The sequence below is a fragment of the Dipteris shenzhenensis genome, chromosome 27 (assembly GCF_047967505.1).
Source record: "Dipteris shenzhenensis isolate YYH24624 ecotype China chromosome 27, Dip_SZ_1.0, whole genome shotgun sequence".
Lineage (NCBI taxonomy): Eukaryota > Viridiplantae > Streptophyta > Polypodiopsida > Gleicheniales > Dipteridaceae > Dipteris > Dipteris shenzhenensis.
In genome coordinates, this window is record NC_141622.1 from 21,330,339 (window position 1) to 21,344,149 (window position 13,811).

The window sequence follows — 13,811 nt, forward strand, 5'->3', positions numbered from 1 at the left end:
CAATCCTCCACCCTAGTTGTTGGCCCCAATTTCAGAGATTTCCTAGGCAATAAGCTGGTTGACAATCGGACTTTCTGTTATTTGTATTGGTTCCATGATCAGCACCACACGAATAACTAATTTGTATGTTTGGTATTTGCAAGCATTAATAGAAAGTTCCTTTCCTCAGGGTGGGCCTGGGGGGTGAGTGGAGGAGAAGAGGGCAAGAGAAGTTGAAAAGTATGGGAGTAAAGAGGAGTGCAATAAAAGAGGCTAAAAGAGACAAGAAGGCAAGGAAACCTTGAAGGAGGGCTGGGACGAAAAAGACGGCATTACAGACTCAGCCGGGGTGGCAACAATGATTTTTGGCTCTTGAGATTATACTGTGTTTCAGCATACAAAGGCACAGCCACCCTAGAAGAGAACATGATTCGTCTAGAAACGACCTCCTTGCTCCCCCCTAAAAGGAAGGGGGAATCATGACTTATTGTCAAGCACACATCTGAGAGAAACCAATGTAAACTAACGCCGTGTCCATCATCCATCCAAATCAGGCTATATACATGAACCACTCCATGTCTATTTTGAATGCGGTATTTTACACAGCTATTCCATCTTTCTTGGGGAATTTACACATCTTTTCCTCTTTGCAAATGGGAAATTGATGAACCACGCCAGAAAGGCTCACATTGAGCGTCAATGCATTGTATGGTTACCTCCTTCAACACCACAAGTCACAGAAAGTCTGGTCTTTCACAAAAGGAGTAATTTTCACAATCTTGATCCAATCACCTGTGCAGCAAACATCTCCACTTGTACTGTACACACAGACCTTGCAGCATATGGCACCTGATACATTAATCTTCAGTCTGCTTAATGATACCACATTTAAAAGTTCATAAGCTACATGTACTCCAGCATTCTCATAGTTCTTAGGAGGAGCAAAAAGACATTTCAAAAATTAGCTGTATGTCAGGTACTTCTTCATTGAGCTACAAGAAAGCCGCTCCACGTAACCTCAACAGATATTCAAAGGTTCAAGGTAGCTGAGTGCGGTTCTCTAACAAAGTATGAAGTCTTGCATTTGCTCTCTCTCTCTTCATCTTGTCCCATTGTAAGTCATTCATTTTGTCTGCCAATCTCATCATCTGCTAGCAAAAGGCTTACAACATAGAGAGAAACACGAATAGATTTATCTTGCAAAAACAGTTGAAGACACAGAAAGAAGTTAAGAGCAACAAGACAAACATATAATCTGATCATAGCATTGGACTGGTACTAGTGAATACATTTTATACTATTCCCTGCTTTACCAGTATACTTACATTCCCCATCATGTTGTAATTAGCCCAAGTGTACATCTCTTACGAGACAAGGATTCGTATTTTGTCCCTCTAATATAGAGTGAGTGTAGCTGCATGCCTGGTTGCAACACCACAGACAAAGGTTTGGAACAATTACCATGATTTGTCTGCCTTGAAACACTGCTATTTACGGAAGAGCACTCGTGTTCTCTTGCCCGTCAAAACTTCTCTTTCTCAAGGGCATGAATATGATTGCCAATACTAAACCTCAAGTCTGCCCTGTTGAGCTAATAAAGATAGAAGGCCTAGGATCGTTGATTCTGTCTAGTAAAGGTCTGAATCACACTTTTTAATGCTTGCATCAAAGCCCTTGGTAACTGGTTCATAAATGATGCTAGGATCATTGATGTTATCAAGTAAATGTCTGAATCACACTTTTTAACGCTTGGATCAGAGCCTTCGCATCATAAATAATGTTGCCTCTTTCATCACGTGTGGACTCTACAATCACCTGTTCATTAATTCTGTCAGCACCCTCTTAAACTGGGCAGCCAAATATGTGTGGTCACAATATGCTGGCAAAATTAGCATAGAAAGGAAAAAATTGCAGCATATAAAATCGAAGACAATTTGAGACCCAATTCATCCCACAAAAATTTCATGAGAGTAATATCAAGATAGAACTTCCATAAAATATCCAAAGAACAAAGTTAAATTGACCTCACGTTGGGCGGAAACAAAAATAAACTCAAAGCTGCCTACATGATTGTATGTACAACAGCGTCAGACATGCATGCTACATGTGTTTTAAGGGGAAGAACGATGACATTTGACACATAACTTCAATAGATTATAAGACTACATAGACCAGATCACTATCTTATCTAAAAGAGCAAGTTCCAGAAATAACAGATTGACCATTAGCAAGGATTTGAAATAAATTACAAGCTATGACATCTGTACCACCATCAGCCAAACCCATCAGTACATGCAGGTCATATACATGAGGTATACCAGACAAACTTGCTAGATACTAATAGCTGAGGGCATTGTAACCCTGACCAGATTAACATAAGATACTAGCTCATCAGAAGAGAACACAAACCTATCAGCCTAGCATACAGATGTAGTTCATCAGAAGATAGTCAGAAGCTTCTGTGTAATTTTTTATCGGAGTTAAAGATTTTCGGAGGTCCCAAACCTCCAAATCCTTTCCCTCCATAGCATTGACCACAGACCTGTGATCACATGATATGGTTGGCAAACATGGGATAGTATGTTTCTCCCTCCACCTTGCATGCTACGTTTTGCATTAAAAATGTTTCCAAGAGAATCCATGGCTTGCAAAAGAAAAATGACAATTGGAGGATTATCTCCCTTCCAAAAGAAGAAAAAAACTCAAGAAAAACGAGCTCTGCTGCAAGCTAGACTTGAGTAAATTCACTTCAATGAGAAGCTAGGAACCGGTAGAAGTGCAATTCCAGCTATCGAAGGAAATACAAGAGCACGGAGAAGAACAATTGCTGGCTGTACAAAAGAAACTCCACAATTGTGATTTCAGCTAGCTCCAAGTTTGGTTAGACCCCAAGAGCCATATGACAAGCTCCCCATATGTATGTCGTATAAGATCGTATTTCTTGAGGGGGTGTAACAAAAGCCAGCAAGCCAAAAATAGAGAGAGAGAGAGAGAGAGAGATGAGGAGGCCTCGCAGGCCTCTGAGACAAAGCAGAATATCAGAGTGACACATGCTCATACAAGCTGCTACGGGCTGAGGCAAAGGGCTCACTAAGGCCCTTTGCTGAGTGCTATACTAAACTAAACTCAGTAATACAAAACGCATACTCAAATTCAGAATTAGGGACTTATAGCCAGCTGCCATGGTGGCTCTCCTGTGAGCTGCAGAAATATCTCGTATATGTGTCCGTCTGGTCGTCTCATGCTGTGGCGGGGCCGTGATCTCTCTATCCAATGGGCCATAACGATAGTGACGCCTCTGGTCAGACGGTTTCCACCGAGTAGAGCTATGACGGGATGGACCTCCATCATGCGTGCTCTAGTCCATCACTGCATTGCCTGCGTCTCTGGATGCATCCCTCGTCGTCATCTCGTCTCACAAATCCATACTGCTCTCATGTCATCGATATCCTCCCGACATACCCAAGAGTAGACTCAAATGTATAGAAACCTATCTCATGTAGCTGGGCTCGACGATCCAACCCTGTCTCCTGCGGCACTGCCCTCTCCTGCTCATGGATTTGGCGTAGAAGGATCTCTCTACGTCATCTCTTCTCCATCAAATGGAGGCCAACGCAGACTTGGTCCTGAAAGTGAATCAGTCCAGAGAGAGGTCCGAAGCCATGTCCTTCCTGGAAGAGGTTGTGATAACGTCCACATATCTCATAGTAAACCAGACAGTGACGTAGGAAATGCTCCTCCGTCTCTATCTCATCCAGATTGCATAATCTGCAGATTTGCTGCTTTCCTTGGTGTAGCTGTGGCTCTCCCTGTCTCAATCTTCAGCTGATGAGATGAGACTTGCAAATGTCCAAAGGCAATCCTGAGAGAATCTAAAACTCGCCTATCCTCCATATATTAGGATCTGATGATCACCCCATCCTCCGACACTATCAAGAAATGGTCGTGGTAGAACCGGGTCTAAGTGGGGAGCTCCTGATCTTCTCCCAAAGTCCGTGACGTATAAAGCTGGAGTAGGTCCAACCGTATAATACAGTTGATCTCATCCCATGGTACCAAAGGATCAGGGGCATCCAAGCTGTACTGGAAGGGGGGAGACAATCCATCTGAAAGCCTTGTCTGTCAAACCATCTGGATATGCGTGCATACCAGGCTATGCAAGCTCCATTCTCAGCTAGTCATATAGATGACTCCAACGCCACCCTCGGTAGCCTCCCTCTAGGTAAGGCCCAGACCCTACGAAAATTAAGTAACCACCTGGAAGATGGCATTGATCTCGAGCGGCATCCTGGCGCCGCCACTGCCTCCCTGTTACAAGGGTGTTCCCCCGGAGCCCGCACTGTAAGAGGAGTTTCTAGGACTCTATGCCCTGGGTGAGACCACGGACGACCAACTTGCCCAAGAGGGCTATGGAGTCTGCTCTACATCTCCAAATCAATAATCCCCAAACCTCCTCGTGCCTGCAGTAGAATCAGTGTCTGCCAGGCGACTCTGGATCTGGTGTTCCATGTGCCATCCTTGAATGATGCATATCCATGTTTGTGCACCTTAAGGTACACCATGTCCCCCTCCTCAAACTCCACAAGTGTTCTCCTTTCATCAGCATTTTCTTTCATTCTGTATTGTGCTTTTGCCATTTTCTGTTTGGCTAGCTGAAGCAATGCCTCCATTTGGGTGACCATTTTCAGCGCTTGAGGAGTCCTAATATCTCAGTTACCAATGCTGATGTGTGACAGTGATACACAGTAATATATGAGCTCATATGGAGTCATTCCAATCGATGTATGCTTGTGGTATTGTATCAAAATTCTGCCAAACACAACCATGTACTCCACACCCAGAGAAACCTGAGGTACTCCTCCATGCATCTCCCTGTCCAACCATCAGTTCAGGATTATGAGAAGTGCTGGGGATTAAGTCACTACCCATATAGCACAAGAGATTTCCTATCAGAACTTACCCATAAATTTGGCGTCTCTATACTGACTATCACTCGGGGAAGCCCATGTAGCCTATGAAATGTGCCACCTATGAGACCGTGTAGTTAGTCTTAGTTGCAACAAGTGGATAACCTTTGTCATCATGTCAACCACTACCATTATAAATGTAAGCAATATCAATGCCATCAACGCCTCGACTGTAACCATGTTGGTAAATGTCATCTATCATATCATTCCCTCTTGCTTATATTGCAGTTGTCCTAAACTGCATAGCTTCCTAGTTTAGCTTCAATATATCAGGATATTCTTAAAAGAAATTTGTTGAGTATCAGATGTTACATGGTTCTTAAGCTTCAGCAAGTACTACATGTGCCTTTGTTTGTAGGTACCCTTCTCTTGGTGAAAAAGAATATGTTCAACTACCAGCAGTTCTATTGCATCTTCAAGTTATGGCTCTTCTTCAATCAAAGGTTCTAAGGGAGGTTGTCCTTTGTAAGCCTTCAAACTCCTGACATGAAAGTGTACTTACATTCTCCATGCATTTACTAATATTGTAACCTGATTTTCACCAGAAGAAAACTGCTGCTTTCACTTGAAAAGGACCACAATACTTCATTGCAAGCTTTAGATATTTGGTGAGCCCTCCAATTTATTTAATTCTCCATTTGTCAATCTTCTTCAAACCCAATCTCCCGCTTGGAACTACACAACTCTATTAGATGCATTTGTAGTCCCACTACCATATCTGAGATCAGTATCACATCATCCGCATATAACCAGATAGATATGACAAACTGTGCCAGAGCTGATGCTTGATCACCTAATGCATCCACAAACAAGGCCAGCTCATCAATGTAAAGTGACAAGTCAGAAGAGGGTGGGCGAGAGGGGTCATCCCTGGTTTCCCCAATGGTGCTGCTCACCTCCTCTAGTATCCCTTGTGTTAAGAACACCCTGCCTGTAACCCTCTCATCATACAAGAGGTGTACAAAGCACAAGAGCCCATGAAAGAAGACACATACCGTGATGACAATCCCTCATAACATGACATGTTTTCCTTACCACATGTCCAGTCCCTGGTTACATTGGTGTATAGACAGCCTCCTTCACAACAGACAATGACATACGACTCCATAACAAAGATTGTCACAGAAACACAATCTATTGCAACCAGGATCAGTGTGCACACTTTCATAATTTTGGCGGCATGCATAAAGTTGCCTGGCTTTTAGTTATCCAATATTAGCTCTAGATCATACATTGATTCCATATGTAGGCAAAGATAATAATAATAATGGATAGCAGCATCTTACCACATGATCCAGACCTAAGGCAGATAGCTTGTCTATGTCCACAGGTATGTCACCTCCTTTTGGCACAAGCATGATATTTATATATGCAGTTGCCTGTAAACAAAACAAAAAAAAAAGTGTCTTCCACAAAGAATCATCAATCTAAAGAAGCCATCATGAGGTGTAAAATGCAAAATTCCAATGTCCTGTTAAGGTTAATTCAATTGAGGGTAAGAGCGTTCAAAGTGTTAGTTATTCTTGCTATTTTTAAAAGTTCAAGCAGAGAATCCTCAGGACTTGCAGCCTTTGAATAATTACTTACCGGATATTGCAGGCTTTTGTGGGGATCGCCATATCGCCTGTTAAGAGCATTGCAAATGGAGATCACAAAATCTGAAGCTGACATCCCAAACGTTTCTCTGTCATGTGAGCCATTAAGTAGGAATATCTACATCAAAAATACATTCATCACATCATTATCAAATTTCTCTAACCGTGCTTACTGACGTATTAGTTTCAGGAACCTTTCACAGCAACTCATCACACTACATATAACATCTCAAACTTGTAGGTTTTTCACCTAGGATTTATGTTCATGCATTCCAGTTTTTGTGAGGATGACACATTTTCTGGTGAACTTTTGTAACCACACAGTGATTTACCTTTGGACATGTCCGCTGGGAAATAATTTCTCCCACACCACAAAGTACCTGCAAAACATAGATCGTAAACATGCCACTCTTTATGCCAATAACCTTCTTCCCACATAATCTTTTGATGAATCAGCATTCTTTTTCCTCCCATTCCCAGGGAAAGCGATAGATTGATATTGCCAATGATTTTTGAATTCAAAATATCGATGATGACGCATGTTTAAAAAACTTCTAAATTGCAATATGGAACATAGGTTTGAGCATACAAAACAAATGAACACATGCCCTCTTGATTGCACAATAGTTCTCCTAGCAATGTATGCTGCAGAAAAGAAAATTATAGAAAACGGAGAGATGGAACAGATGCTCCTTGGTACAGATATGCCAAAAGAAGCGGGAGGGAAAATGCAGACTAAGGTGGAGAGAATGAAGACCATAGAACAAATTACAGTATTTGGAACATCACATCTCATTGCTGAATAAAGTTTGCAACAGAAAGGAAAAAATGTTGTTTTGAAGGTTAGTTCTTCACATCCAATATCTTATTGACATTCTATGCTCGTAAGGTTAGACGCACACCAGAGAAGGGCATATGGATGTATAAAGGGATCCCATGCCATATAATATGGCATGCACCTGCTTGAGATGCTCCAACACAGTGCTGTTCACTGTGGGAAAGACCTGAAATAGCACAACAGACTATCAATTGCAAATTCAATGCTTTACTTTAACAGAAGCAACCATCTTTTTTCTCACTGATCAGAATGTAATTCATCTAACAAAGGCACACAAATGCTCTTTGACAAGTCTTCTACTGCTCTCAGGAATACAACATAATACTGGTCATCACCCAAGGCACACAGATGTGCTACCAAAAACTGTTCTTCTGCTCCTACGAATGCATTATACCCTGGACCTCACCTAAGGATACCAGAAGTATGAAATCACATAAGCAAGACGCTGGAGACGATGCATGAATGGCAAACTAATTCATCTACTAGAAGACATTTCAGCAAGGTACATCTATTTGAAAAAGTCAATAGCCACTGAAAGTGTATGCCAAGCCTCTGCATCAGGTTGGGCTGCATATCTTTCAGATAATATTGAAAAGACCTGTCCTAGTATTGACAAACGGCATGCAGACAAACTGTAAGCAAACCTGATGGAGAATAGGAACACAATATTGTAAAGGCTGCCAAAATATCAAAAGGTGTTTGATTGTTTGATTTTACTGAAATCTTAGACATTTCTCATTCATATAAAGTCTTGTTGTTTGGCTGCCTCTACAAGGGAAACTTTTGGTCTAAATGTAAAGATAGGTCCTTCTATAATCTCAAGGTCCCTTATGTGCCAGACCTCAGCTCTAGGAGCTCTTCAAATCGAAGAACCAATCCTCCAACTAAGGCCAAGCTACAGCCCCCCTTTGACAGAGTCAAGTAAGCTTGTGTGAAGCTGAGGGTCCTTCTACATCCACAAGTGGTGGAGCAGGTCCATCAACTAGTAGTGGAGTGAAAGGGGCCTGAAGGGGGAAGAAGAGCAAGAGGGAGAGAGTGAGAGAGAGTAGACTCAAGGTGTGCGGGTGTGAAGTGATGAGCCACACCACAAACTCATTTGTTTTTTATTAGGATTAGGTTTACCCTATGACTGTCTTAAGACAGTCATAGGTGTCCTATCTTTAATGAAGGGTTGGCAATGTGCCTTTACCCCAACAACCTCCCACCTAAAGGCCAATGTGCCTAAAGGGGAGAAAAGAATAAAAATTACAGCAATATACAGTTACTGTATACAAGACCATAAAATAAGAATGGTCTCATCCTAATCCCATGATGTGGCGGCAATGTCCAAACCGCTCTGTAGGCAAGCTCTTAGTGAGCAAATCTGCAGGATTATCATCAGTATGCACTTTCACAAGCTCAAGTCGCTTGTCTTCCAGTACCTCCCTGATGAAATGATATTTCACTTCTATGTGCTTGGTCTTCTGATGAAAGACCGGATTCTTTGCCAACATGATAGCACTCTGACTATCACAATGCAAAACTGGCATATCTCCTGTAATGCCCAAATCTCCCACCAGCCGAGTAAGCCATATTGCTTCCTTGCAGGCCTCAGTGGCTGCAACATATTCAGCTTCAGTGGTTGACAGTGCAACACATTTCTGCAACCGAGACACCCATGATATAGCACCTCCTGCAAATGTGAAAATATAACCGGTAGTAGACTTCCGGTTATCTGCATTCCCTGCATAGTCTGAATCTGTAAAACCATGCACCAATGCATCCTGCCTACCATAGCATATGCACAAGTCTTTGGTACCCTTGAGATACCTCAAGACACCTTTCACTGCTTCCCAGTGCCGCTTGCCTGGATTTGCCATATACCTGCTGATGACTCCCACCGCAAAAGCAATATCCCGACGAGTGGCAACCATGGCATACATCAAAGATCCAACTGCAGATGCATACGGAACCTTGGCCATTTCAGCCTTATCATCATCTGATCTGGGGCTGTCCTTACTGCTGAGTTTTAAATGTGGAGGCAACGGGGTACTAATAGACTTCCCCCCCTCCATTTTAAAGCGCTGCAATACTTTGTCAATGTACTCTTTCTGTCACAGAAACAAAAGTCCCTTGGACCTGTCACGAGTAATCCGCATGCCAAGAATATGATTGGCATCACCCAAGTCTTTCATGTCAAAAGACTTATGCAGTTGTTTCTTCAAAGCACTAATCTCATGCTGAGATTTACTGGCAATAAGCATGTCATCCACATATAGAATGAGTAGCATCAAACTACCATCCTTTGCCCGTTTGGTGTACAAGCAATGATCGGTCTCACACCTATGATACCCTTGGGACTGCATGAAGGCATCAAACTTATTGTACCATTCCCTTGGCGCCTGCTTGAGTCCATACAAGCTCCTCTTCAGCTTACACACAAGCTGCTCTTTCCCTTTAACAGCATATCCCTCTGGCTGACTCATATAGATCTCATCATGGAGATCTCCGTGAAGAAAGGCTGTCTTCACATCCATCTGACATAAATCCATGTCATCATGAGCAACAAGAGCTAACACTGCTCTTAAAGTAGTCATCTTGACTACAGGGGAAAAAATCTCATCAAAGTCAATGCCCTTCTCCTGCTTAAATCCCTTGGCAACCAATCTGGCCTTATACCTTGGTAAAGCATTTGAATCCACTTTGATTTTGTAAACCCACTTGCATGGCAAAACCTTTCTGCTTGCAGGTAGCTGCACCAAGTCCCATGTATCATTCTGAAGTAGGGAGTCCATTTCTGACTGCATGGCTTTCTCCCACTTCTTTTTCGCTGTTCTTCCCATAGCTTCCTTGAAGCTGGAAGGCTCACCACAATCTGTCAGCATGATAAAATCAGCCACATTATTGGCTCCTGGAACAAACCTGGCAGGAGGCCGTTGTGCACGGGTGCTCCTCCTAACAAAATGTTCCGGATTAGGCTGCTGTCCAGCCTGTTCTTCATGCATGACAGGTGGCTGTACCACTATATCTGGCTGTTCTACAGCCCCATCTGCTGGAATATCTAGTGGTGCATCATTGGCAAAATTATCTGGCTGATTTTCAGCCTGTATACCCTCTTGAACAGGGTGACCTGCAGCAGGCTGCTGCTGCATATAAATGGGCATTCTTTGCTGTCCAACATCATCATAAATAACCCTCCTGTATTCCACAGGTTGCACGGGTTCCTTGTGTACACTATCCTCTTTAAAGATGACATCATTGCTGCGTATAATCTTCCGTTTAACGGGATCCCATAACCTGTACCCCATTTCACCTTCGTCACCATAACCCATAAAGATGCATCTGATAGACTTTGGATCCAGTTTGGTGTGCGCAGTTCTTTGCGTACATGAGCAAAGCACTCGCAGCCAAATACACGTAAGTGCTTATATGAAGGTGGCTTGCCAGACCACACCTCTTCTGGCACTTTCAACTCCAAAGCCTTGTTTGGCGACCTGTTAATAATGTGAACTGCTGTTTGCACGGCTTCTGCCCAAAAGCCATGGGGTAATGCAGCATAAGACAACATACATCGAACCTTCTCCTGAATAGTTCGATTCATACGCTCACTTGCACCATTTTGAGATGCATTATAAGGAGCTGTGAGTTCCTGTTTGATGCCCTTAGCTTGGCAAAACTGCACAAAAGCATGTGACACATACTCACCCCCATTATCGGACCTGAGGCATTTCAGCCTGCGACCTGTCCGATTCTCAACCTGAGCAACAAATGTCACCACAATGTAAATATCCTAAGTCAAAGTACAGTTGACCATTTATTTGATCATAATTAAAGAGTTTTATATGTGTTAATTATGGTCAAAGAGTTATTTTAATGGTCAAAGGATTGACTACGGTCAAAGATACTCGACTCCAGTCAAGTAAACCTGACTGCGGTCAGAGAATGTTGACTTCGGTCAACAAGACTTGGCATGCGCCAAGAGGGGTTAACCCCGGTTAACCAAGATGTGCCAACCTCGGTTGGAGAGACTTGGCTATAATTAAGGCGCCTTGACCCTTGGTCAAAGCTCTTTAATTATAATCAAGAGTGTTGACTCCGGTCAACCAGAGAAAATATATATATATATTTATTTGTATATATATTTGTTTAGATGTGCACATGTGTTCAGTGGGGACGCCCACCGTGACTAGGATTAGTCCACAGTGTGTTATTTGCATGCAAAGCGCTAACAATTAATGGGTACCATGGTGGTGCGCTTTAATTAATTGTTGCAGGTACTAGGAAGGATTATTTTTCCTAAGCGAAATGGGAGCCTGACAAGCATCTAGGAGGCGGTTCATGTGACCGAGAGCTTTGAAGACTCCAGAATGGCCCTTAGTGGCTTGTAATAGGATTTAGTCTAGATTTTAGACAAGTGGCATGTTGCCAATTTGAATGGGGCTTGAAGCTCTTGTAAAAGAAGAATTCTTTTCACGTTTGAGAGGGAGAGACTTACGAGACAGCTCTAAGCTGAACTTCTGTAACAGATTTTCTGAAATGAAAAAAGACCTTCGGGGGGGTCCAGCCCGACAATTTGTCCTGGGCCCTAGTGTATGTCCAGAGAGAGAGAGTGAGGGAGAGCTTTGGAAAGTTAAATTCCGTCGTTGAAGTGAAACCATAGCTGTCTTTCACAGTCAGTTCGGTTTTAACAAACTTCTTGAAAGCATCTAAGGCATCTCCCTTATGCTTCAAGAAATAGACCCACACTTTGCGTGTGGCATCATCAATGAAAGTAATAAAATATTTTGCACCCCCTAGTGATAACTGTGGCATCTCACACAAATCAGTGTGCACTAGATCAAGTGGTGCTCTATTCTGGGGAGTTCTCCTCTTATGAGGAGTCACAGAATGCAATGATCACCCAAGAAAGAGGCGGCAGATAACCCAAACGTGACAGTTCTTGCATTCCTTTAACAGACATGTGTCCCAACCGGCTATGCCACAATGAAACCTTTGGCAGCTCGGTTATGGCAACAACATGATTACCCACACTGGAAACATAAAGAGGGTACAAGGTATCACTTTTAAAACCCTCAGCCACTACAGTCTGGCCATCAGTAATCACCCATTTGGAATTCCCAAATGTGGTGTGGTAACCACTGTCATCCAATAAGCCAGTGCTAATCAGATTTTTCTTGATTTGCGGCACATGGCGGACACCATCAAGCATCAATATGCGTCCATCAGGAAATACTATCTGTATACTACCAATCCCTGCATTCTGACATGCATAGTTGTTCCCAAGATGAACAACTCCATGAGTACCTGTGTAGGAAGTAAACCACTCCCTATGAGGAGTAACATGAAAAGAGGCACCTGAATCCAAGAGCCAGGTGTGCATGTCGTGACCATCAATAACCAAGGCATGTGCTATTACAGCAGAAGAGCATAAAACATCATGTATGTCACTATCACTGTCCTCTGCTGCAACATTCACTGCATCCAAGTCATCTGCCTTGGCCTTGCCTTTGCCTTTGCTTGCATTTCCTGCATCCTTTGTTTCAGCCTTCTTGGCTTTCTGATCCCGTATGAACTTGAAGCACTTAGACTTCACATGTCCCTTCTTGCCACAATAAAAGCATTCAATTTCCTTTTTACCACGGGACTGACTTCGGGATTTGGACTTACTAGCAGATCTCCCCTTCTGCTGAGTCCTGCCTCTATCCTGTACCTGCAAAGCATTTGAAGACTTGCTGCCCGCATTATTCTTCCTGCTCATCTCCTCCATAAGGAGAGAGCTCTCTACATCAGCATATATAAGAGTGACATTTCAATTAGACAGGGTGGTCTTGAAAGAAAGGGTACACAACAGGAAAGTAGCCTTGAACTCCTCATCAAGATTCAACCCCTGTGCAATCAGCTGTGTAAAGATGGCATTGAACTCACTCAAGTGTGAGGTCATAGCTGTACCTTCCTTCATGCGAAGATCGACCAGCTTCTTCAGCCAATAAACCTTACTGGCTGAGCTCTTTTGGGCATACAATTCTTCTAGTCTTTGCCATAGACCATAAGAGGTCTTTTCAGCCTGAACATTGAACACAAGAGTGTCTGAAATAGTGAGCATGATAGCTGCCCTTGCAGACAAATCAAGCTCTTCCCAGTCATCAGCTGCCATGTCAGATGGCTTGACACCCTTCACCCTTATGGGCTTAGCAATCTTCTTTAACAGAAGTACATTCAAGCACTGTTCTGCCCATAATGCATAGTTGTGTGCTCCTTCCAGTTTCTTTATGTTCAGAATCGAAGAATCACTTCCCCCTGATGCCATATCAGATAAGGAAAGTACCTGACTCCCTGGAAGTAAAAAGACTGAATAAAAATTCTGATTTCTCAGAAAAAACCTGCTCTATTCAAGAGCCAGAAGCACTCTCAATGGTGCTGTTTTTACTGTCAGGAAAATCTGCAGCAAAACAG

At 42.9% G+C, this 13,811-nt stretch overlaps 1 protein-coding gene across 7 annotated transcripts in view; it reads right to left on the bottom strand.

The window, feature by feature from the left end:
• Nucleotides 1-1,030: 1,030 nt before the first annotated feature.
• MEE18 (maternal effect embryo arrest 18) overlaps nt 1,031-13,811 on the bottom strand; it is a 74,226-nt gene continuing 61,445 nt past the window's right edge. For 6 of the 7 annotated variants that reach the window (XM_087398557.1, XM_087398559.1, XM_087398562.1 and 3 more), the window contains exons 9-13: nt 7,444-7,545; nt 6,874-6,921; nt 6,534-6,659; nt 6,233-6,325; nt 1,031-1,794 (exon numbers count right to left, since the gene is read on the bottom strand). In XM_087398557.1, the coding sequence (XP_087254683.1) occupies nt 1,696-1,794; nt 6,233-6,325; nt 6,534-6,659; nt 6,874-6,921; nt 7,444-7,545 (468 nt within the window). In that variant the 3' untranslated portion in view covers nt 1,031-1,695. Of the gene's footprint in view, nt 1,795-6,232; nt 6,326-6,533; nt 6,660-6,873; nt 6,922-7,443; nt 7,546-13,811 lie in introns of those variants that run through there. The other variant, XM_087398558.1, reaches the window with a different exon arrangement.